Here is a 26,709-nt window from a genome sequence, read left to right as displayed (position 1 = left end):
CGGTTCATTATTTAAGCTAAAAATAAATAATTTTATGACACTATTACACCAATATTAAATTGTATGTCATAATTACGTTTTCCAAAAACAATTAAAATTGTTTTGGATAAATCCAAAATAAAAAAATAAACAAACGTTTTTAATGTTAATTATGTCGTAGTTGAATAGCATCATTGTTCTAATTATGGCCGACTTTCTCCTTTATTACCGAACATTGTCCTGTGCTCCTATTACGCAAATGGGAGTGTGACACGAAACACCCTTAGAGTAGTTATTTTCCGTTTATGTAATTATTTTGTTTCCCTCAAAACCTCGTGTAGACGCAGCAGGAGTAAAAATATGGCTTTCATAACACGAAGCCATTCTTTTCAAGGCGTAATTGTACATTTAAGTAGGTATATGTGAACTTCCTTTTAACAAAATTTGGGCTGTGGTAATACTACCTTACCGTACCTTCGAAAAGCAGGATTTCGACGAATTTCCAGGATTTTAATACTTAAAACGCTTTATAGAAAAATTCCATTTTAATTATAAAATTACACTACATACCTACTTCTTAACAAGTTGTCACCAAACAGTTCAATAGGTAAAAAATCATGTTTAAAACTTTAAATATTCGAAAGCCTTACTTACCTTACTTACTACATAAATGTTTTACAGAATTAGAAAACCTGTAAAATAAGAGCTCAAACCCTCCAACCCTATACCATAGATAAATTCGGCACCATGTTAATGAACAGTCATACGTGGAATGGTTTTATACCTTGTTAGGGGTACAGTACTTTATTTGTCTCATTTCAATATACTTAAAGAGCCTCGAGAACAGTGTGTAAAAAATAGCTGAACCCTTTTCTATTAAACCAGTGAAAAAAGAAAGAAAATATAAATAACTTCTTACAAAATAATGTCGACGTTGGAAACAAAGTAGACAAGAATCTATTTTCTCACAAGGGCTGCTTTGTTCGCAACCATTTCGTTATCCCTTCATTGTCGGGATCCTGAGACACTACAGAGGGTGTAGTTTATTTTATTTCGACTCGAGTTGGTCGATTTTTGCAATGAATAAAAATTAGATGACAGTCAAGAACACATTTGTAGTCATAACCGCCTTTTTTTAAGTAAATACATTAAAAAAGTTTTAAAAGTAAATACTTTTAAGGTCGTTTCTTCTTTTCTTTTCTTCTTTTCTTTTCAAGGTATTTTTACTGCTACTACTACCCTTTACTTCGACTCTCAAACAAACTACATGGCTGTCAGTTACAACCCAAGCAAAACATAGATGCATACGAATCAATTAGTGTTTTCCTAATAAGATATATACGGTGAACTTCCCCGGTCTATACAATTTCGTGGGAAAATTATTTAGTATTTTTACATAATATAATAAATAAATGATTACATTTGAGGGTGAGGGAATAACGAAATCAAAATATACCCAGAAAAAATAGCGATATAAACGTACTTTCAGACTTAATATTTTGTGTAAGCTGCTACCAATAACTCGTCTGAGTGAATAATTAATAAATAAAATCATATGCTCAACTTCTTTCTAAATGATGTATGGAATGACTGTCTACATTTTTGACAAACTTTTAGAATTTTAAGTTAAATCTTTTCGTTTACAGTGATGCTAACTTTCAAAAACCATTTACCAAAGATTAAAAATGCGTTCACAAATCGAGTGAAGGTGAAATGGTAAAATTGTGAGGAAATGATTTTTTTGATTGGGACATAATCATACATTTTTTAAATTTATTTATCGCATTTTTACCACAGGATAGGTTTAATATATCATATTTTATTTGATCGAATGTTTAAAATTTAAAGGTTATTTTTGTTAAATGGGTTGATTTAAATATTTTAAATCACAGAACGTGTGTGATTATGGAATTTGGACATAGTGAGGGGTGAAATGATTTTGGGGACATTTTTATATTATTATTTTTATTTAAATAGACTATTCAATATTTTATGTAGGCATTAGTAGCAATTGAATTATAATTTGAGAAGAATTAAATACTTTTTCTATAAACCTAAAGCACAAGAATTTCGAGCTTTTGTAAGAATTACCCAAATAATGCGTGCCTCAGGGAAGTATCTTGGGTCCAACTCTTTTTGAAATATACATGAGGAATATCCTAGAATTATCAATAACTGGAGCTGATGTTGTTTGTTACGTTGATGATACAGTCATCTTATTTCAGAACTCATCTTGGGAAGATGTGTACAGGGCGGCGGAAAAAGGTATGAATCGATAACAGACAGACTGGTTAGGTAGGAAACCTGTTGACATTAAATATGTCCAAAACAAAATATATTCCATTTTACAAAACGCAAGCTCCTACACCACCTTCTGTACTGTTAAAACTCCACAAATGCAGTTCTAACTCTACCAGTACTCCCTCTTGTTGCTGTTTAGAAATAAAGCGTTCACAATACTTGAAATATCTCAGAGTTATTTTGGACGACCATCTGTCATACACAAATCATATGGCTGATCTCTCAGCACGCATTAGGAAAACTATATTCATAATGAAATGTATCAGACACTCGGCTCAATGGAATATCTTACTCTTAGTTTATAAAGTTTTATGTCAATCTATACTTATTTACTGTGTCAAAGTATGGGGTGATGCACCCAGAACGTTTTTTATGGATCTCGAAAAGACTCAACGGGCAGTGCTCAAAGTTATGCTTCGCAAATCTTTGAGTAAAGCACAGATAAACTATACGCAGAGTGCAAAGTTTTGCGAGTTCGTCAGCTCTACATACTTAAAGCCGCAACATCTACTCACAGCACAACATTAAAATCTCAAAATTATGAACAGCTCATTGAGAGGCGTGTGTACAAAATACCAGTGCCCCCAGTTCGAACCACTTTTGCAACTCGTCTTCCACTTTTTCTTTTACCACACATCTATAACTTTGTATGTCGAAAATTCCCCTCGATTACCACCAAACAGAAAGTATAATTACGATAATTAATTAACTTCCCTTTATACTACATTCACTCACACCACAACCTCAGAAGCACAAACACACACGCACGCACGCACGCACGCATGCACGCACGCACGCAAACACGCACGCACGCACACACACACGCATTTTTATTTATTGTATTAATGTTTAATTAATGTTAATTTTAATTTTATTGTAAACACTTACTTTTAAAACCCCTTGAACCTATTTAACTTAACTGTGTGCCATATTATGTAAGTTACTGGACATAATATACTAGGTCTCTGCGGTACAAGAATATACTTAGTGCAATGACCGCGAGAAATCATTGATAGAAAAGAATTATGTAACATATTTAAATAGTGTAAATGTAAATTACGTAATCCTTTTTGGTCAATACAGTTTTATTATCATCATCATCATTATCTATTTTAGACTAGATTATTATTATTATAATCGTAAACAAAAGCACTTGTTGTCTTAGCGTACGTAATCTTATCAACTATAAAACATACACTAATGCACTTAAGCTTTTAACATTACATTGCAAGCGCGCACGTGGACTCCGTAGCCCACATCCGTCGGCCCAATAAGTGGCGTTGCGTAATATTTTCGAAACTTTTTTTTATAATATGTAGTGACGGGATGAACAAGTCGTGCGCCTGATGGTAAGCTACACGCCTATCCATAACAGTGGTAATGCCACTCAGGGCTTTAAATCGCAAAGATCTGAGGGGCACTGCCTCTGCGCCCGTCAACGTGAGCCTGTAATTTCACCAGCACCCTAACCCTTCAAAACCGGAACGCAGTAATATTGACATTACTGCTTGACGGCAGAAATAAGCAAGGTGACAGTACTATCCTGGACGAACTCGTTCACAAGGAGCTCTACTGCAACTAACTACAACTAAAGGATACCTCCGATTGACGCTAATTTTAGTTCACTAATTGTGACTGGAAAAGTGGCGCGGATGTTACACGAATTGCGCTTCTAAATATTGTACGAAAATTAGTAGAGCGGCGCGGCTGCAGCGCTTCTTTAAGTGTCTAAATTGATATAGCCTCTTAAATCATAGAGACATTATTGCAACGCTCTCAATAGCAGTACTCACGCTTTAGTAAGCAGGTATATCCAAGGAATACTCCGAGTTTGTTTCTACTTCTGTGGACCTGATGCTATGCTATTTAAATCATGTCAAATTTGTGATAGAGCTTAACGCATTACTCAGCTCCTTTACGAATATCTCTTGCATAGATAGTCACGTCGCAAGACATTTGTGAACATAAATTGTGCCTGGCGTTGGAAGTGGACAGAATACATGATTAGCTAGCCTACAATAGATAAAAATCTGTAACGTTACACAAATCTCTTTTATCGTAAAGGAAGAACGCACGTTTTATTTACTTACTTAGCATGAAAAGTAATTGTCAATAAACGCAATCACTATAAAGATAAAGAATTTTTTTTACTGTATACAAATTTTATCTAAATGTATGAATCTTATTAAATAACCTTTTATTTACATATCGTACTGCTATTAGAATAGTGTTGTAACTCAAAGTATGTGAAATTTAATATTATATCATTACTGAACGTAAAATGTCATTAGAATGTCATTAGAATATTCTGAGAAACAATCAAAAAATATCTATTCCTATGGTCTTCTTCGAAATTTACACATACACGTATGAATTCTGCTACTAATTTTTTTATAGTCCTATACGATGGAGCAGATTCCCATAATGTTGTCTCCATGTCACTGTGTGACTTTATCGGTAAATATATAAATTTTTAAACAAATACTACACCAATAAAATTTTGCACAGCGATAACCAATGAATATATGAATTAGATGTGGGTAGTATGAAAAAATATAATAAGTACTTCCATGTGAAGCCGCGAACTTTTCAATCCACTCTCGTACATTTGTAAATGTACATAAAATTAAATTTCTGGCCAAAGAATCCTTATCCAAAATCATGAAATTATTTTTTCCATTTTATTTTTAAATATATTTGAGAAATTGTTTAAGTGTCTATAATAAACTACAACATATAAATTTTAATGTTTTTTTGCGGGAAGTGAGTAATTCGTTTTTCATCGATTCTGACAAAGTCCTGTTTTTGAGTTAATACACTATTGTATTAACAGTGCGATATATGCGCCAGACTATGGCAAAACAGTGAAATTATTTTATGTTTACATAACTTTAATTAAGGTTAGTAATGCAAGTTAATCTAGGTGATAAACTAAGTAAAATTGCTTACTTGTGTCTTAGGTATCCAAATCGGTGATTATAGCATAATTGTTAGTCAACATATTTTGTTCAATTATGTTTATAAAAACAATATTTTAACTATATTAACTCGCTATATTGACTAACATTAGCCATATTAGCCTATTCAGGACTATATTAATTATATTATTATTATATTATTTTTATTAGGACTATATTACTGCTCTATGTTGTCATAGTATTTTTTTTATATAATATGAAAAATAATATTTCATTCACTCCTTCAAAATGTAAATATCAATACCTTGAGCCCAGTTTTGTACAATTTATTTATTTATTTATTTATATTTATTTATTTTTATGACACCTGGCTGGTGTGACTGGTGGTAAGCGACCCGCCTGTCCATAGCAGTTGCAGTGCCACTCAGAGCTTTAAATCGCAAAGATCTGAGGGGTACTGCCACTGCGCCCCTGTCACCTTGAATTGACAAGTGTGCCAGTAATTTACAAAAATATATATATACGTTTCATAAAATCATAGGTTTTACAATGTAAAGAACAACAAGCAACTGTTTGATATTCAATTCATTCCTGACTCCAGAACCTAAGTGTGAGCTCGGAAGTGTTTCAGAAGAATTTTATGTTCCGCTCGGAAATAAGAAAAATTTTAAATCACGTATACTGTACGAGCTCGCCCTGGCAAGATGACTCGAGCACCACTCAACATGAGTTCGATGCCATAAAACGAGAACGTCCTTATACTTAAAGGACGTTCTTCGACATACGTTGCATGAAAAATAACGAATGCTCAGATTCTAAAAGTCCTCCAGTTAATTAAGCCTCTCTTAGAATTGATCGAGATATGCCACCACGTAGAAATTTTGGCGTTTAAAAGCATCATTACACTGCATTACATGCATAGCGGCTAGAAGCAGAATATATGTATTTTTTAATACTGTAATGCAAAACGACGCTTGAAAACTCGAAAAAGGAAGGAAGGAAATTTTTATGGCACTAAAACTGGTACTGACGGGGGCTTGCCCCCGCTGCTTAAATTAATAATAAGAGTAGTAATGTGTCAGACTGTGGTCTCAAAGATTCAAAATTAGGGAATTTCCTATACTATAAGCACCAGAGCAACGGAATTCACTCCGGGACACTTCCCAGAACACAACAGCACTAATTTAGAAAAGTTTATTTCCCAAATTGGTTCGGTTATCGGAAATCGAACCCGGGACCACCGCATCCAGCGCCCACAATGCAAATCGTTAGGCCACAGAGGTCGTCAAATTAAGAGAACGATTCTACTTCCTACAGTGTCTCATAAATCGACCTACCATTACGCCTATTCAATATCTAGATACACCTACTACGCAGACATAAGAAAAAACAATTAAATACTTATTAGCAATAATTTGCGGTAACTTGACTTATGCAACAAACGCAACGTCACATGTCTAAATTAGATATGTGGAAAGGAAAGCACAAACAAAATAATAAAAAGAAGAAACATAAGTAAATCATTGTCTACGTAGATGAAAATACAGAGAGCCCTCGGGTGTTATTCTTACAGCCGGCAGAGGTAACATGTGTTAATAAAGGCTGCAGCATACGAGATTTGCATCAACAACAGATACGAGACTCTGAATGTAGGTCGAGTGTAGCGAGCACAGCCGCCCTTACAAGGGAACCCGCAACTTGTAAAATGATGTCTTTTGGATACGCAAAACAACCATTTTCAAGTTCATAGAGCGAGTTCTAATTGCTTTTAGTGAATTCACTTCATGTATATTGACGACGGTACGTACGTACGACTTTTAACCGTCTCATCTAGGTACTATGTAAGGTACCTACTATAATATATATGACATATATAATTATATTTTTGTCACCATTTATAATTACAAACTATTAAGCTTCAATATTAATATTTGTCAGAAACAGGAGCATAAACTAGGAGTACCTTGCGTCTTAGGATTCCTGGTCTCCGCTTGTTGGTCGTAAGACTTCTTTACGTAAGAGTATTTGTATTTATGTATTATAAAATACAGTAAGTAGGGAGTAATTTCAAAGTTAGTGATTTCAAAGTTATGCTCGTGTTTGTGAGTAAATGTGCGGTATGCGTGTGTGTGTTTTAAAGTGTGCGAAGGAGTATGTTTGTTGGTGAGGTATATGTTTAAAGTGGGTGTGTTTGTGATTGCTCCTTTATGGTGGTATAGTCAAAAGTTTTTTGTTCCATCACGTGTCTGAATATGCCCTGTAAAAATAAGAGTTACTAGCAAAACTTAACAATATTAGAATTGCCAAACAACCTGACTAAAATACTTTGTTAATCGTTTTTGACAATCCGAGTTTTAGACCCAGTACACTACGAGTCTCAAGGGCATCGCTACAGATATGTACTGACCAGATTCTTTTCTCGCACCGTTTTTATTACCATTGCAATTGCTTTGCTCCTATACTACAATTATCTATTCATACACATTCAGAAATTACATAGTGCAAAATTGGCTCGCAATCGGACTTCAATTTACTGAACAATGTGCGTAATGACATCGCTGCAGATAAATCTATACGTATTTTCCAACACCAAGGGGATTTCCAATCCACAAATTCGTCATCAACTAGCATTCGTACCACTGAATGGATATCCGATTCAATTTTCTACGTACTTATAGAAAATGGAACCGAATAACACCGCTTAGAGCATCCACGGTCAATTTCAAGTAGACTGTATTCACAAATAAAGGATGAGCATAATGATCTTCAGATTCTACGATAAATGTTAAACTTGATCTGAGAGTCATCTAAACCTTATATATATAAGCAGGTCAGAAGTGAAGTTTAAATTATAAATGAGCTACGCAAAATGGGTCAAATCGAATTGCGACTATAGGACGCTGACGGAAATACGATCACTTTCAGATAATCAAATCTGCATATTGATGATTTTATATGCTTGTAATTTAACTTTAGGTCATAGTTATCGAACATTTATTTTTAAATAATTAATAAAAAGCCGTATCAGAAAGTTTGTCTTAATACAAATCCGAATATTAGCTATCGTCGCGTAATTCCAACTAACAAGAAATTTCTTTCTTTGCAACTCTATAATCCAATACATGTCGCGACCCTTTGGGAATTGCTTACCCGCGACCAGGGTTTTTCTATCTAACTTGCGGCATTTGAACCTGGATTAAAATTGCGAAGCAGCCGGTTTCGGAAAGTCGTTATAACTTTGAAACGTGTTGAAAATGACTTCTGTGTATCAATGAAGCGACAAAGCTTCGTGACTCTTTCCATAAAGCGACTTAATTAATAATTGTTTAGGGCGAACCAAATGACGCAATTGCTAAGAAATTATTTTACAAATCCGGTGCTTTGGTAAATATTTACCGATTTCAACATAGATTGTTTACTATATCCGTCGGGCCACCGATGACCTCGGTAACTTAACGGTTTGCACCGTGAGCACTGGATGAGGAGGTCCCGGGATCGATTCCCGGTAGGATCAATTTGTGAAATGAACTTTTCTAAATTGGTTCTGGTGTGGGTGTTGTAAGTGAATTCCGTTGCTCTGGTACTCATAGTAGAGGGAGTTCCCTAGCTTGAGACTAGGCGATTGGTGTGGTTGTCTGGGACATTATTATTAAGGAATTATTATTCATATGCAAGTGTCTAATGTCCTGATATGGTAATGCATTGTGTGCAAATTGAGTGCTTGGAAAATACAAACCGACCTCGAAAGGTCGTGGAACTACATCTATTTACCAAGTTTTATTCTAATCAGTTACCGGAAAGTGCGCGAAATCGGATTCATCCCCTAGTTTGCCACCCTCAAAGGTGGAATATTTTCTCAAAATTGAAATGGGATCAATACTAGGAACAACAGCCTCTTTTCAACAAGAAAATATTATCAAAATCGGTTCAAAAATGCTGAAGTATTCGCATATCGTACACACAAAAAAATACAGTCGATTTGAGCACTTTTTTCAAATCGATTAAAAAACAACAGCGATGTTTTCAGTATCAGCAATAATGCTTGTTTACTAATAAAATATTGCACTGGGCTTTTGAACTCGAGAAGGAAATCAAGAGGTCGATAGCGATGCAGCATCAAATATTAAATCTCCAGGTCTGGAAACCTCTGGGCGACTCAATAATTCAATACCGTAAAAACTTATAACGTCGCCCTCGGCCATAAGCTAAAGCTATCTTGGCTTATAAATCTGTTGGCTTTTATGTCAACTTTAGATTACTTCTTACACTAAATAAAATTGATGCAAACTTTTATGTACTAACAAATTTGCTTGTCGCTAGTTGTAAATTTTAATTGTTCCGTTGTTATGTCGCCCTTAAATGTTTTATCTACAATCTAATTGCAATAAATTGTCGGTAGGAAAGGCTAACAACCTTCGCAATAACAAAGGCATTCAATAAAACTTTTGCATAAAACGTTTTAATTGTTCTGCATACCACTTAATTGTACGGACGGAGTTCATAGAAAGAGGTGTGACTTTTTTGCCAATTAAATTAATAGAGTTAGCACTGTCTCCAAACGCCTTTGTAAATTTTGTACACTATATTGTCGTAGATAGTGCAAATCTGCGTATGTAGCATTGGTAAAAGGCGCGTATCTGCGCATAACCAAATTTTATAAAAGAATGATTCAACGTCATTACTTTGTTATTTCAATGGCTACGACTTTCAACTTTGCACAGTAAGCATTAATTTATGTCGTCTACGGACTGATAACAATAGATTCCCATAAATCACGCTAATTTGGTTGGCACGATAATTACGCGTATTTAATTTGGTCACTGATTTATCGAAATGGAAACTTATAATCCAATACTAGGTACGCGTCATTGCACTATCCCCGACGATATCACGCATATTTATTACGCACGTCGAATTGGCTGGGAATTTGTTCGATATGGTTCATGCTCTTGTCCTTGACGTACCTATGCGATTATGTGTACAAAGTTTGTAATGTTTGACTTCTAAATTATATCTCTATGTGCAGTTTCAAGTTACAATAAATGTTTAAATTACTTGTCGTCTACATGCAGAGGACGACGACTGTTGAAGTTCAATTGTCTGAAACGATTGTCTAGATGGTGCTCTACAAGTCTAGACGTCTAAATTATTTCGCTCGCTTTGTCTTTTGCATACTACAACTATACAATACAATTGAAAAAAAACCCTTAAGTATTTAGTTCTTCTACCTACACATACGAAAAAACTTAAATTCGTATCTATAGGACGATACGGATAAACAGAAAAAATAATACCTGTCTGTACACAAAAAATCAAGGGTTGTTTACTCCTGGTGAGGTAGAGAGTATGAAGTAAGATGCATGTTACTGAGGGCCTCTTAATAGCCGGAACACCTTAACAGTGATGGAGAGGAAGGAGCAATCTCCGATGGTAATTTGTCTCTAAGCGCTTTTAGCATAGAATACTCTAATTGCATAGATACGTTGTCTAAATAAAGTCGAAAAATAAATAATATAATTTGAACTATTTTAATTATTATATATGATAATATACTGCTAGGCCTGAAATGTCTTATTTACATTTTTTATAACACTTAGGTTCAAATTAATAAGCGCTATTAAAACGTGTGAATGTTGAAATAATTTATTGGAAAGTGTAAACTACATAGTTTAATACTTCCATTGTCTCAAGTAGCAGTACAGTTCCTTCATAATAATAAGTTCGTCCAGGTAAGTACTGCCACCTCACCTATTTCTGCAGTCAAACAGTAATATGAGCATAACTGCGTTCTGGTTTTGAAAAGTAAGGGATGATGTTGAAATTACAGGCACATAGGACTTGTCACCTTATGTCTGAGGATGACATGCGCAGTGGCGGTGTCCCTCAAATCTTGTATTTTAAAAGTGCACTTTAATATTTACGTTTATTGCTCTCCACTGAAACATCTAGTTAAACCACCGACTTCAACTTTCAAATTTTTGAATGATGACAGTACTTTCCACCATTATTGTATTTTCTCCAGTCAACACAAACAAGGGCACTGATTAAACTATTTTTTTTATTAATATAGACACAGTGTAATGTAGGCTAACGTCATTTAAAACAGCATTATAGGTAACACTATAATAATAATATAGTACACCCTTTTTGACACAAGACACGTCCGCCGCATATGGCCGGAACGCGCTTCCTATATTTACAACAATTGTACGTGTAATATTATCCGACATTGTCTCCAAACGCTCAGCACTACGCCCGTTTTCCTTTGAGGGTAAGGAGATATGTCACATGAAGCTGTTATGTCACTTTTCTGTACAGGTATGCGAAAAGAAAAATCGAACTTTATTTCAGTACTGCTTCATAGCGCGACGCTTATGAAAAGTTGTTATAATAATCATTATGGCAATCGTCTCTTGTACAGTGACACTTATATAAAACAATCTTTTATGTAGTTTCATTTTGTTCTAAACCCACGTCTGAGTAGGCCTGCGAAAAATGAATTTTTAAGAAGTAGAAATGTAATAACAGCATTATTTAGAGTACGCATAGACGGTAAAAATATCAACCAATGTGAGATTGATGGAAATAAAAATGAAAAATAGAGGTAATTATCACAGTTAAATTTGGCGGATGTCATATTTACTTTCGTATTAAAATTAAAGATCATCAGGTGGGCACCAAACTATAAAAACTATACCCACTGAGGGGTACAGAAATGACAAATACCTAGATTTATAAAAGAAATGTATTTTTTACAATGGTATGTGCCGCTATAATGTGGGTATGTTCTTATGTTGGATTAAATTATTGAATAAAAAATTTTTTATAAAATTATTAAAAATTATTAAAAATATATGTTATTTATGTGTTTTTATTATATTTGTGTGTTTTGTTTTCATTGTTGATCATTCAAAAAACGATTTCGGTCTTATTCCTACTACAACTGACCGCGTGGGAATCACGATCGAGTATGATGGGGGATATTTATTTTGATAGAAAGTCTGACAATAACCTAATTAGGTATAGCAAACAAATAAAAATGTGTTAAATATCAAATCTTTATTGCCCTGTTACATGTTAACGCCTAAATTTTGTAGCTGCGCGATATTAATGTAATTCTTTTCTATTATATACTATGATGGATCACTGGATTGGCAACAGATTTGTCTGCGTTTTTCTTTTCCAGTTACCCGATTTAAAATGTACAGGGCGCTTCAATTCACTGATCTTCTTTGCATGCATAAAATACTCTGCAAATCCAACGCAAAGCCTGCCCGCCTGAATATTTTGAAGCGGAATTTAAAAATGCGTATTTTTATTCAGAAATCTCAAATCACAACGTTCTTCAAACAATTGTATTTAAGAAACTACTTGCCTACATTGGGAACCTACCCTATGTAATGTCTCATATGGAACAATTTCACAAAAACCTTCTCTTAGTCTGATCACACGCCTTTCACGTAAATTCGAACAATATAAAAACATCGATTATTGTACATAAAACAACCCTTTGTAGCGCAATGAAAAGTTGCATTGTAGCAGTAAAACTCGTGAACCTTGTAAACCAGTGGAAATAGTTTACGGCACGCAAGAAGGATGCGAGCTTCACCGAGCGCCTCCATTTCCCTTGATTGCACATTATATTTCATCGCCTTTCTGTTCCACACCCGCATTCAAATTTTAAGGAAATCGTGGGCGCCGTACCACAGTGCACGATTTTATCATAAAAGTGATTTAACAGATGGATATCCACAAACTTTTCGAAATTTTGTTACACTCACCACAAACCAAGTGTAAAAATTGATTTTCATTAGGGAAATATAAAATTGTAGGTACAATACACGTCCTTGTGATATTCAACAAAAAATTTGGCAATCAAAGTTTCGTAACATTTTAAGTTTCGACTGAAACACTGTAACACAATCATAAACTTACATTCAGGTACTCACGTCTTTTAGGTTAAGTGTAAACTTTAGATGGACAGAGAGACGCACCCAGAACAGAATACATAAAATGATGCCAACACAGCTTTTGCATTAACATGCAAAAATTCTTAACATAATAGTAAGTACGCTTTCTAACCATAGCGGTAACTTTATTCAAAAGTACCAAAATCCAGAATGGAAAATATCTACATATATGTATGTCTATAGCACGTTGCGAGTTTTCCTCGATGGTAAGAAAAAACCAACCAATTTCTGAAAAAAGCGACAAAGGTCATAAAAAGGACATCGTTTCGCCTCTTGGATGAGAGTAGAACTTTACGCATAGGAGGTAACGTTCGATACCTCTACATATTTTTTCAGCGAAAGCGCTAGTTTAGCGTTTCCTATCTTATACCGCTACTGTAAAATATACTTTATTTAAATGACACGTCTGTATTGCTTTAGTTTGCTATCATACTATAAACTAGAATGCAGTATCAACTATTATACCTATGGTGAAAGATAAAAAATATTATTGCTTGTAGGAATAGTAAGTGGATGTTTAACTTTAGTATAATAATACTGCCACGTGATAATCTTTTATATTAATCAACTTTGTATTCTATGTACTTCCCAACTTTTTTATTAAAAACCGAAAAGCAACTACAAATACAATTGATGTGAACAATTTTTCACAGATTTACCATAATTTACTAACATTTGCGACAATAGTAAATATTATTAAATTTAATAAAATGATTTTTCATACAAAATGCATAAAATTGTCAATTTTTTAAATGCTGATAGAATCTGTTTCTTACAAGAATGACTTTATGGTACTAGAAGAAAAGAATCGGGACAGCAGAAGTTGGTCAAATTTAATAAAATGTTATGCCTGTGGCAAGAAACATTCAAAATGGCTGCCGAAAAAATCTTGCTTCGCTCGGACTGAAAATTGCCATGCATGTCTTTAGAAGTCCATAATCATTATTTGGGGTCAAAAATCTTTTACGCAATTTTTAATATTGCTGCCATAAGCATTTTTTTCGTTAAAAACCTAGCTAGCTGCCGAAAGAGACTTGTTCTGATTCGACCGAGAATTGACATGTGAAGGTCTCTAGGAATCCCAGATAAAAGTTTGTAGTCAAAATTGAAATTTGGCACTTTAAACATATGGTCGCCATTATGTGGTCTGTGGTCACCATACAAGAGTTCGTTGGCGGCAGAAAAAAATTTGCTCTGATCCCTTTGAAAATTGACATGTGGAAGTATCTAGTAGTGCCTGATAATAGTTTGAAATCAACATTAGTTTTTCGCCATTTTTCAATATTCTCAATGTAGTGGAAAGGAGATACTTATAGCGTTGTTTTTGGAGCTATGCCAAAGAGAAATATTTTAGGGGGAAGAAATGCCAATCACACCAAATTTCTGGTCCAAATTAGGGAATTTCCTGTACTATGAATACCAAAATAACGAAACCACTGAAGAGCGCACACCCGTAATCTGAGCCCGACCCCACCGTGAGGACTCGTTGGTTATAACTTCCTAATTTTTTAAAGACAAAAACTGCATCAAAATCTTATTTATTATGGTATTACAATTGCAACGTAACTTCAGTGAAGAAATCACAAGAAATACATGAAACTAATTCCGTTCCTTACATGTGACAGTTTTCGTTTCGTTTAGACGAATTTGATTCAATTTAGGTTGAAAAGGTAAAAGCTACCCCGCAGCGAGAAGCTGAGAATTTCATTTCACTCAATAGCTTATTCCACTTATCATTCTTTATTATCTTTTGTGGACGACGAAACGAAACACTTCATAAATAAATAATTAAAAACATATACAATATGTAAGTAAATTGTAAAATAGACTCCATGAAATACCTTACCGTAGGTAGTCTATTTAAATTTGTGCAAGTAATGCCAACGAATGTGTCACCAACGGCTCTTCGTTTCTTCTGTTTTTTACTGGATACTGAGATAATCTATAGTGAGCAGAGAGGTGGCCATAAAATTATTCAAAGTGGCCATTAGGTGGGGCGCGCGGTGGCCTAGAGCTTTATGCTCAGGATAATCAAACGTTTTGTCGGCAAATTCTTTCACAACATTTGTTTTAATAGCCAATGAAACTTGACAGAATTACACGCAGTGTCAGGTATTCCAAGGAACCTTCCTTTTACGCTAGATCTATACTTCAATTGCAACATTGTACTTGTGAAATTTTGTAAAAAGCTGCTTTTTTGGTGCTATACACATTACCAAGAGAATCGCTATATCTGTTTTATAGCTATTAATGCAACGTGAACTTGTTAAAAACAAAATATTACCCCTTTCTTTATAAACAAAATAAATACCTTTATAGTGGTCTCTTAGTAGAACTCATGGATACTATAGAGATAATGGGTTAACACTCACTTTTAGTTTACGCATTCCAGCAAAAAATTTAGAAGCCGCTTTTCTTTACTCTTTTCACTTCTTTTTAGAAAATAGCAAAAGAAGAAAAATATAAAATGAAATCCCTGTCTCGACCTTTACATGAACTTGTACAAAATACAAGGGTATGACGGGCTGGGAAAGACTGATGAACACAATTGCGCTATAAACATTTTTGCTATTTGGTCGTTTAAATTGTTTTTTCTGCAGTAAAAGAGATAAGATATCACGACGGTCTTTGGTACACATGTTGCGTATGATATCTGAATATGATTTCTTGTGCATGTAAATTGTACCTTCTTTGAAATAAGTAGACGTATTGTTGTTTCAGTGCGCGGACACACAGAAGTGCGAGTGGAGTTGCAGATGGAGCGATGGGCGGCGCGAGGGGGTTCGGTGCGCCTGCGCTGCGTGCACGACGTTCCGCCGCACCTACTCGATAAAGTCGTCTTCCTGCGACACGGCACTAAGATCTTCCAGTACATTAGGGATCGGAAACCGCCTTATAGAAACTTTACTACGCCTGGAGCTGTATTAAACGTGAGTGTGCACATAACAATTTCCTTAATTGTGGTGATTATTATTATACATGTGTCAAATACTATAGTATCAAATACGTGATTCAAATTTTCTTTTAAAAGTAGCTCCATTGCTACACAACAATATTTGTTTAAACATAGTAAATAATGTATTACAGTTTAACATTGCTCCTATTTTACGAAACCATGGAGTTTTCAATTTCGCTTATAATGAACGTTCGGCAACAATGATAGCCCATCTAAAAAGTATACATATATACATTCACACATATCAATATACATGAAGCTAGCCTATTATAGAGTTCTCGTTGTTTTCCAACCGATCCCAAAAGGTACTACTCGATCACGATTTCCAAATTCCTTTCTGTTTTCTAAAGTAAACAAACAAGGTTACTGCAGGAGAGAAAAGGTTTCCCGTAGGGAAAATTGAAAACCCGCGGTCTGTGCTCTTGCGCGGAAGTGTGTTTATTTATTTCGTACCTAGGACAACTCCCACAGCCATTATCTCCTTGGAAACGTATATATCCGAACCAACCACGTTCCTATATATCCAATGGGAACAACAATACTATAGTATAAAGTGCATTTGAAAAACAAGTTGCTTACATTAAAAGAACAGTTATATTTTGTTTGCATACTACATAAAGTACCTAAAATAAATAAATAGTTAGGGAATGAAACTATTTTTTGTGTGAAGAACGTTGAATAACGTTGCTTTGGTACTCATATTGGGAATTCCTTAGTTTGAGACCAGGCAATTTGATGTGGTTGCATGGCACATTATTATTATTATATCTCAATCAACTGTGACCACGGGACCTAAAGGACCCGAAACTTCGGTTTGCTTAAAAAAGCAAATATTATACTCGATTTAGATCCAAAAATAATAGTTTTGTTTCCAATGTGTAACAATCGCGAAAGTCCAAGACCTCTATAGAATAAATTAACATGAACAAACAATACCAACAAACGAAGATCGTTTTAAAAAAAAATTTTAATATATTATTGTATTAAGCTTGTAAGAATACGATAAAAGACGAGTCAGATTGTACTAACTGAGGGCGCTCGCTGGCAGCGTAATGGCCGTTAGTGTTAATTTTCCGAGGCAGCGTGAGGGTTACCACACAAGTAAAGAGTTCAGAAGTTCAAACTAAAACGAAGTTAAGATAGTTCTACCTCGCCGCAATAGTTTGGTACTGCTACGTTTTCTGTTCGACTTTATTTTTAACCTTCGACACAAAACGAGAGGAGTTATAAAGCTGCTTTTAGAGTTAGAAGTATCAGTGGCGTAACGTGGGGGTACAGAGGGGAGCTTGCCCCGTGCGATACAGCAATAGGGAGCAGCTAGAGTGGCAGAGCCCTAACTAATCAAAATTATTTTTTTTACTTAAAAATAGAAACTGAACAACAGAAAGATTGCGACAACAGGCAAATATATTACATAGACGTAAAACTTTTTGCGACTGGCATAATGCAATTCCATGGCGATAGGTGTAGAAACTCCCTTATTGTTAAACAATGATTCAGATTCATTTATTTCTTAAATACAGTATAAATTACACTACATATCAAAGTATAAGAAATTATATTAAGATCGTCAGACAAAAATTAAAATCATATAATGAAAAATACACAATAATTATAAAATTAACAATTCATTTATAATACTATTGTTTTCATTGAATTATGCAATCACATTAGAGGAAGTAGTACAAAAATATGTACGAAAATAAAAAATACTCAATAGCGTTCCATTTTAAGATCCACAAATTCATTTACAGAATATAAAAAGTTTTCCAAGAAAAGGTCTTTCAGCTGGCGCTTAAATATTTCGTCAGATGGTTCAAGTCTCAGAGTAGCGGTTAGACGCTCATAGTACGTGCATCCGATGACACGCGAATTTTTTTCTACCAGTGCCATACTGTTTTCAAATGACCGGTGCTTCGGGGTGGGATGCCAGAAACATTCGATAGTAAATGAAGAAGAAAGATTATTTGTAACCTACATTATAATTATCATATATCATATACGTAGAATGGGTAATGTGTCATTATGCGTTGCGTTACAAAGAGATTTCTGCAGCAGTGTCTGGGTTTCACCCCAACCAATACGCGTACACGTATGTTTTCACCAGTATTATATCGCTACAATCGGGATACACCGCCAACTGACGCTTTTAAACTTTTCCATTGGGCATTAAAAATTACGACCACCCCATGAAAAGTTTCAACTGGTTGTTTAATTTTGTCTACAGGTTTAATAAATTTAGGCTCCTTAAAAAGAAAAAGCCTTTAACAGTAATTAAGTTGCCTGATGGAAGAGTTAAGGAGATAAGTACCTCTATGTACGGAGAATGTGAGTACATTTTGTTTAAAATAAAAATTAAATTAAGTTATGTAACCAGCGTGGTTAAACATAATTACCAAAATGATAGCTTGTTGCGGGAACCAATTATAGTGAATCTTTTTTTAATATTCACTTAGGTACAGACGGCAGCACATCAAGCTACAAATTGGAAACGGATCTTTTTCTGATGTACTGGAGGTGATACTCGAACGAAAATGTATGGCTTGATGTGCTGTTGACTGTACATAGATACCTATGTATGTCCCCATTTCTGCAGCGCGTCTGTAATGATTACGCAGGCGCGTACTGATGACTATTACACTATCATAAGCAAAAAGACGGTTTCGCTGCTCTATAGATTGTGAGGTAGCACTAACTCCATCTTGAAGACTGTGGCGAGGAGACACGATTCCCGCATTATGCGACACTTCCTTCATGTGCTTGTTAGGAAAAGATAATTTCATAATACGAGTATTTAAATTAAATATTTTTACCTAATTATCTAAAAAAAACAACAAACTTTAATGTTTTGTTGTTTGTTTTTGTAGTAGCTAAGTCAAATGTATGCAACAAATATAGAGACCCTGTTGTCTGAAATAAAGACATATAATAATTATGTAGTAACCGTAATTTATTATTACAAATTTTTTAATATTATTTATTATTGTGATAATGTGCAGGTAAGGTACAGTAAAGCTTAAATACTAGGAAATAAAACTAGGGTTTTTAAATTATAATAATAAAATTGGGTTCCCGCGGCAAGGTGCCTAAGATGCTGGCAGCGTTCCCCCTTTGTCTGGCTATGTTAATGCGTTGGGCAAGGTAGCCTTTGGGTTTCCCAGACAGTCTATAAAATTTTGTAGATGAAGGGCACTGGTACCCCACGGGCCAAGGGTTTCGACTCCAAAGGCTGTAAATAGGTAGTCGGAGCCGAGATCCTGGTACTTATTACATTTAGTAGTAACAATATGAGGATAGTATAGACAAAAAGAAGATATATAGTAGAGAATAACCTACAATAATTATTGAATCATTGTAATAAACAAAATCAAAAGCGAATGTTGAACTAAAATAATTTTTTAGGTACCTACATAATAAAGCATTATTTAACAGACCAGTAAGCACCTAATTAAATCACGCAACATTTAATCATGAAAATTCGTGAAAAGTTTTCCTTTGTTTGCAGCACGAACGTCAACTTGCATTTCGTTAACACGATCGGCTCGGTAACTTCCGACAAAACGATTTTATAATACGAAAAGTTAGCTAGAGTTATAGTTGTTGAAACTAGTTATTATCGTAACAGTGCAAAATGCAGAAGCGCATTTTAATTTAATTCGCCGTGCCTACGGACTGCGAGCACGTACGGGTGGTTGCATGCGAATAGCTCGTTTGCTAGGAGGGCGTAACAGGTCGGCCTTGCAGGTCACCTGGGAATGCTCCGACTGACCGATGCACCTACTTAAAATTCAAGCTCGTATCGATATTTTCGACTACGCTGCATTCGTGTTTGCAATTCGCTTTCAACGTCACAAGTAAAACATTACTAAGTTACTAGGAAAGCTAACTACTACCATACTAAATATATTGTAATTGTATTCGCGTAAATTAATTTGCAAGCTGGCAATCTACTATTATGAATGTACTATGGAGACCACGATTTATGTTAGTATGTTAATGACATGAAATGTTTTCGAATTACATTGTTGTTTACGGTAAATACCAAAACGAGGTTATTATTTTACTTTTTCTTTCCAAATTGTAGCGAATCTGGACAGTAATTTACTTTATTTTGTTATAAAAATTTATGTAAATATGTTTTAACGCAATAAGGGATAAAAAATAGTACAAACGAGACGATGATGGCCGGCCGCCCGCCATTACTATGAAAGAAGGTAATAGCTAGACGACAATTATAATTTCCTAAACCACATCACAAAGGTGCTCTTTTTAGTTGTGAACTAAAAGTCTATTGTCTACAGTACTCGCTGCTGAAGTGAAAAAAAATTATTAAAATTCTATAAACAAACTATAGTTAGTTTAAAAAAAAGAACGTCGTATTTTAAAAGAATCTTGTGTTCCTGAACAGAATAACGTTACTATATTTGTGAAAAATTTTTAAATTGAAATTATTTTATTAAATATCTCAAAATATTATATAACAGTTACGAAGGTGTAACCATTTAGGAAGAATAGTACTATTTAAACACATTATAAAACATCAAATATGATGCTACTCAAACGCTCTACTGCCTCCAGATTGGTTAAAATACAAGCGGTACTGGGCCAGTCATGGACACCGTATCTCTTTGTTTTTTTTGTTTAGTAGCGTTTGTTTGACTTTCGTTTAAGTTCGTTGTCGTAGACTGTTCGAATAAACTTTTTCTACGCCTGTGCTTTAATCTGTTGATTATTATTTCATAAACCATATTATAAAGACACTCTTTTAGTTCTGAATCAAAATTATATTGTCTATCAAAATTCTACTCGCCACGGAGGTGGAAAATTTCATAAAAGTTCTGTATCCAGAACCATAATGAGTATTATAATATTGTACACAGAAATATAATGAGTTTCAAAAAAAGAACGTCGTATTTTTGCTAATTAAAATATCAATTATAACGCTACTCAAACGCTGTACTGTCTCTGATTGGATAAATTGGCCTAAAAGTCTTGTAAACGGGCCATAAACCTTTGTAAAAAAAAAATTATTGGTTAAAATATCTGCGGTACTTGACCAGTTCTCTCTTTGGAGATCATGTTTTGTAGTGGCTTTCGTCTAAACATATGAGAAGACTGTATGGTGGAACCTTTGCCTACCCTAATGAATGGATTAAAATATAATATAACAAAATCGCGTTTGTTGTCACAGATTGTTAACAAAATTTATTTACTCGTAGAAAAGTATTGTATGCAATCATTACATAATTAGATCTCAAAATCTCGTACCTATTATTTGTAGGACAGAAGGAGGCACCTTTGCACAGGGGCAGTTTCAATGAAAATGTTGTAGGAATCATGTTTTTATTAAGGCAACACAGAGCCCGACACTTGTCAATGACAACGGTCAGTGTGCGCGCGCCAATAATTGAATGAGAGGTCGTATTTAGTTTCAGGGTCGAAATGTAAACATTCTCATAAATAGTTGTAAGATTATTCTAAGGTTGTAAGGATATGACTGGAAAAGTATGGTTAGTTGAACTTTGCTTATCGCATGGATTGTTTTTTTACTAAAATATGAGATTCTTAATGATTGCAAGTTGTAGGTTTAACAACTTGCAATCATTAAGAATCTCAATTGGGGCAGATTTGAACAAAACAAAGGGAGCAGCTCTGAACACGTTTAGAGGTTGGTACTGATTAGCTTCCTATGCTAATAATTTTATAAGAAGAGGTTTTGTTTTTTTGTTATTTTTATTATGTGTTGTACTTTTCTGTGATTTTATAATTAATTACTTAAGAAGTTAAGTTTTTATTAATTTTTTATATTGTACTTAATAATTTAAACTTTAATTGAGTTTCGTGGGCGCCCGAACCTTTTTCTATAATAGTCTTTTGTAATAGTTTCTTGTAGATTATATATTTAACTAAATAAATTGAAGAACTATTATATATTGTAAAAGATTATTGATAACGGATTTGACAAAAATATTTTGCAATTTCCATTTAAATTGATGAATTCAAAGGTGTCCCTGGCGGGTTAAGCATATGAGTTCCTTCACAAAAATGGGAATTCTGACAGTATTATAAACTTTTTGGTCGTGCTTATTATGAATGATTATAGCCAAATAATAGGTGTAACTACTGCAGCAAACAAAAAATTAATAAATAATAATGATTTAGGATTTTCTTAATACTTTCATCATAGTGTGAGACTACGGATCCTTTATCATCTCTACGCGTTCCTAATAAACGCCCTTACTTTCGTGATTCCTGAAAGTGTTTCAACTAATATTAGTATTATTAGTGTTAGTGCCTAAAATACTTAAATTTCCTTGCTATTTCCCACTTTTCAGGTCTGATTTCCGGAGCTCTGCATATTCTATCGTACCGATAGTTTCTCTGAACTTTGCTTTTCGCTTTTTCCAAATCTAATTATGGATTATTTCATCAATTTCACTTTATAAACGTTGTTTATTTATTATTACTTCCTTAATGGTGGCTACTAGGCTTGGGCCAGTGTCAGTTTCGATGAATGCAGTCAGTTAATATTGATCAAAAACGCCAACGTTAAGGCAGCGAGGTATTTTGGATGACCTCTTCGATGAACTGCTAAAAAAAAACATCATAATATTATTAGAGCATAGTACATAGACTTTAGTCACACAAAATGTTAAAGGGAGAAAACACATGAAGAAGGGAAGTTTAATAGGACGGAGAACACAGGGAGGAAGGACTGAAAGGAGGTCATACAAGGAGGAAATGAACATTCAAAGAAAATGTAATCAAGGGTACCCTCGTCCAAACCACATTCACATAAAGAGCTGTCTCTGACACGAATTTTGTAAAGGAACACAGGGCAACAGGAGTAGGAGCCTAATCTTAGTCTGCAAATAGTTGAATTGACTGCTTTACTAGCTTCGCGGAACTTAAAAAACCAAAGTTTCACTGAGATGCCATTTTGAACACCGGCATAATGCGAGCCTTCCTCCTGGTTTGTCTCAACTGTGAGAGCATGCCAGTCCAGATTTAAACGATCCTTAGCCAAGGAAGTCAGGTCATAAGCACCTGCATAGAGAGAAACAACCTCGACGCAACTTTGCCAAAATGATATATTACCCTCGGATACCAACGTGACTGGGTATCCAAGCCAACGACACCTTGACATCTCTAACAGATAAACACTGCAGTATCTGTTTTATTTTTAAGATGACCGGAAATTTAATTAATTTAATTTTGCTACGAAGTTGATTAGATAAAATAGCCTCAAGAGAACGTTTAGAATCAGAAAAAAATACACAGTTATTAAGATTATGAGAGTCAATATAATATTATATAATATTCAATATAATATAATATTATATAATATTCAGTGCCTCGAAGATTGCCAACGCCTCCCCCGTGAAATCAAAAGTGAAAGATGACAAAACTAAAATTGATTTTAAACTTAAGGGTCCACACAGCCGCTCCAACACATCCCTGATCAGAAAGCTTAGAGGCTTTCATACAAATAGAAGTCCAGTTAGGCCCGTATTTCGGTTGCCTATCAGTAGTCCGAAATGACATGTTCCAGAAATAACGTTTGCTCGAATTTTCATAATCTCGAAAGTAATTTTGAGAGGAAAATGCTTTTTTCTTTTAAATTTAACTTAACCTAACCTAACCGATTCTAATCGTGTCTTTGCGATAAACATCCAACATACACACGGTTTCGGTGTACTGAAAATTCGAACAAACGTTATTTCGGGAAAAAAAATCGACTTTGTGTTACGTTACCCAGTATTTGACAATGGCACGATTTATCAATACTTAGGTCAAACACTATACAAGGGCCAAACATAATGTTATCGTAAGGGGTTTCAATGATCAGGTTTAATCTGCATTGGACGATAGGACAAGAAAGGCGAGAAATTTTAAGATAGCTTTTAACCAAACAAGGGGCATTCTTGTGCTCCAAAGTGCAGAGGAGGACACTAACTCAGAAAGGCATTGCAGTTTAGAAAGAAAAGGATGGGAAACAGACTACATAATCTTGAAGAGGAATCTATCAGAGAGGAATTGAGGAATCAAAAAGATCAAGAAATAGAGGCGAGACTAAATCACAATAATGCTATAAGAAAAATCAGTTTAGTAAATTTTTTACGCATATTGTTCGGTAAACCAGAGTCTGAGAAGCGGGATATACCTAATATTAATCTTCAAAATATCATAATCGTAAAATCGTAATTAATAATATTGAGTTAAAATCACATATCATGTCAATTCATGTTCATCTGCAATGAAAATAATATTCTTTTCAGATCGCGTTAGCTACAGAGAACTCCATAATCTTGCAAAACCTGGACTTCGCTGCCAGCGGTACTTATTCTTGCGAGGTATCGCTAGACACACCCATCTTCACTAAGGCATCTAGCGAGAAACAACTAACTGTTTTTCGTAAGTACATTTCGTATTTTTTACAGTTTGATTATCGTCTCTACAAAATAAGAATATTAAGCTATAATTATTTATTTAATGTTTTTAGGAAAACGACTTACTTTGCAGGTCTCACTTCAAACAAAATAAAAGCTAAAAGCGTTTGTTAAAATTGTGCAAAATAAAAGTGTAATTGTCTAATATTATTATGGATTCTTATCAATATAAGCCGTTGTCGTACAATGTAAAACAAAATGGTTGATATAAACTTGAATCTTCATCTTGAATTTACAGTTTATTGATATAATTCATCGGCTATTTTTAATACAACAGTATATAAGTATTTAGAAAATTACATAGTAAATTATTATTAAAAAAAATGTACAATCATTCGTCGTCGTCAAGAAGTAGTTTTAATGTTCACGTGGAAACATACTAGTGGATATTCTCACGTTAATATTAAAACAAGTTTTTGAGGATGAAATAACTAAAATAGTTATGAAAAAATAACCTAACACGAGTAAAAAGTAGAGTTTTTCGTGGTAAAACGCGACGTAAACAAGTTTTCTCTCTTTCCTAAAGAAACCACGGGCTCGGCCGTGAGCTAAAGAATGCTGGATAATTTGGTGTAATTTAGAAACTCACCCATACATAACTAAATAGCCCTGTCTAATTTCGTAATGGATCTAATTAATCCCACCAAATAAAAGAAATCTTCTTTTTAGGTTAAAAATCAGTATTTCAAATTAAATAAGCGCGTAAATATAAATTCACAACAAATTCTTACTTTTCCTTGCTCTCAAAAAAAAATATACGAGACTGTAGCAATCGCATTAAATGTAAAAAAAACTGTAAATTACAAAATAACACTAATTTAATGACATCTAAGTATAATTATTGTGTCCTTTGCTATAAGTAATGATAATAAAGAATTAGTACACGATATTGCTAAGTTTGATACTAAACCAAGTTCACTAAGATACTTCCAGAGGACCTACCGTTGGGATTTCAAACAGCAATAAAATATATCACGGGCGTATTTACAAACTTTCAACCGCAATTCATCTTGTCATACGATTTCATTTTAATGATCTCTAATTACTATTAAAGTGCAGTATAGTACAGTGGCCTCTACTATAACACATCTATTACCTAATTATATATTTAATAATTCAAGTAATCTCTGAATTTGTATTCATTTATAATGTAAACTGGTATTACAACAGGCCATGCGGATAAAGTTCTATTAATGTTCGTAGACACTATACAAACATTAACAATAGATAGCAGTATTAAACAGTTCACGCAAAAATATAAATTAGAATTCACGTTTTTGCGGTTATTCACTAAATGATTATAACTTGTAACTGGTTTCTTAACACGGTACGACTTTTTTCAGAGCTATTACACTCCACAATCACAGATTGACTGGCAGGTGACAATTGACATATCTGTCTACCCTCTTTCTTTGTCGACGAATATCGTTGTGACGAGTGCTTGTGGCGATCCCATTGTAAGGCTCAACTCACACTGGCGCAGCAACGAAGCGGCGCGTCGCTTCCTGTTTTTCAACTACAGCGCATGACTTTTGAACATTCCCTGCCCGCAAGTAAAGCACGGCGACGCGCGAAATCGCTCGAATTTAACCAAGCGTCGACGCGCGACTCCATATTTGGATAACACAGATTTGTACCTTAATAATGGGAAAACAGAGATGAATATGTTATAGGCGAAAAACATGACGCGTCGCGACGCGTCGACTCTGCGCCAGTGTGAGTTGAGCCTTACACTTTTCCCCGGGTATGAACTAACAAAGCAAAAAATCACGAAGAAGAGAATGAAAAATTCAAGGATCGCTGATAAAGACAGATACGAAAATGCCGCGATAAGAATAAATTACAAGTACATCAAGTATACCTACTCGTTAGGAAGGAATTTTCGTTTGTTTTCTAAACATCATGAGAGCGTCATTTCGATTACTTTCTCTCGGATAAACACAATCGGTATGTTATTGGTGCTCCGCAGAATCCAATAAACGGCCTAAACTTCGTCATTAACGTTCTATTTGAATGCGAGATGAGGACCGATCGTGGCATGCATTGCAAATAAGCAAACACCAGACCTTCATATTTACCAAAACAAGTTCTAACAAATCTCAACCCTAACACCTGCTAAATTGAGCACAAATTGA

The 26,709-nt window shown here is 34.5% G+C and overlaps 1 protein-coding gene across 2 annotated transcripts in view; it reads left to right on the top strand.

Annotated features, from left to right (window-relative positions):
• Window positions 1–26,709, top strand: part of LOC113227202 — a 155,754-nt gene that overhangs the window by 113,526 nt on the left and 15,519 nt on the right. For both annotated transcript variants that reach the window (XM_026460090.1, XM_026460092.1), the window contains 2 exons: window positions 15,890–16,098; window positions 24,404–24,539. In XM_026460090.1, coding sequence (XP_026315875.1) covers window positions 15,890–16,098; window positions 24,404–24,539 — 345 coding nt within the window. The remainder of the gene's footprint in view (window positions 1–15,889; window positions 16,099–24,403; window positions 24,540–26,709) is intronic.

This window comes from Hyposmocoma kahamanoa, unplaced genomic scaffold (genome assembly GCF_003589595.1).
Source record: "Hyposmocoma kahamanoa isolate Upper Pololo Valley unplaced genomic scaffold, ASM358959v1 202, whole genome shotgun sequence".
Taxonomy (NCBI): Eukaryota; Metazoa; Arthropoda; class Insecta; order Lepidoptera; family Cosmopterigidae; genus Hyposmocoma; species Hyposmocoma kahamanoa.
The sequence above is the reverse complement of the archived record's forward strand: the minus strand, read 5'-3'. Positions and strand labels throughout refer to the sequence as shown.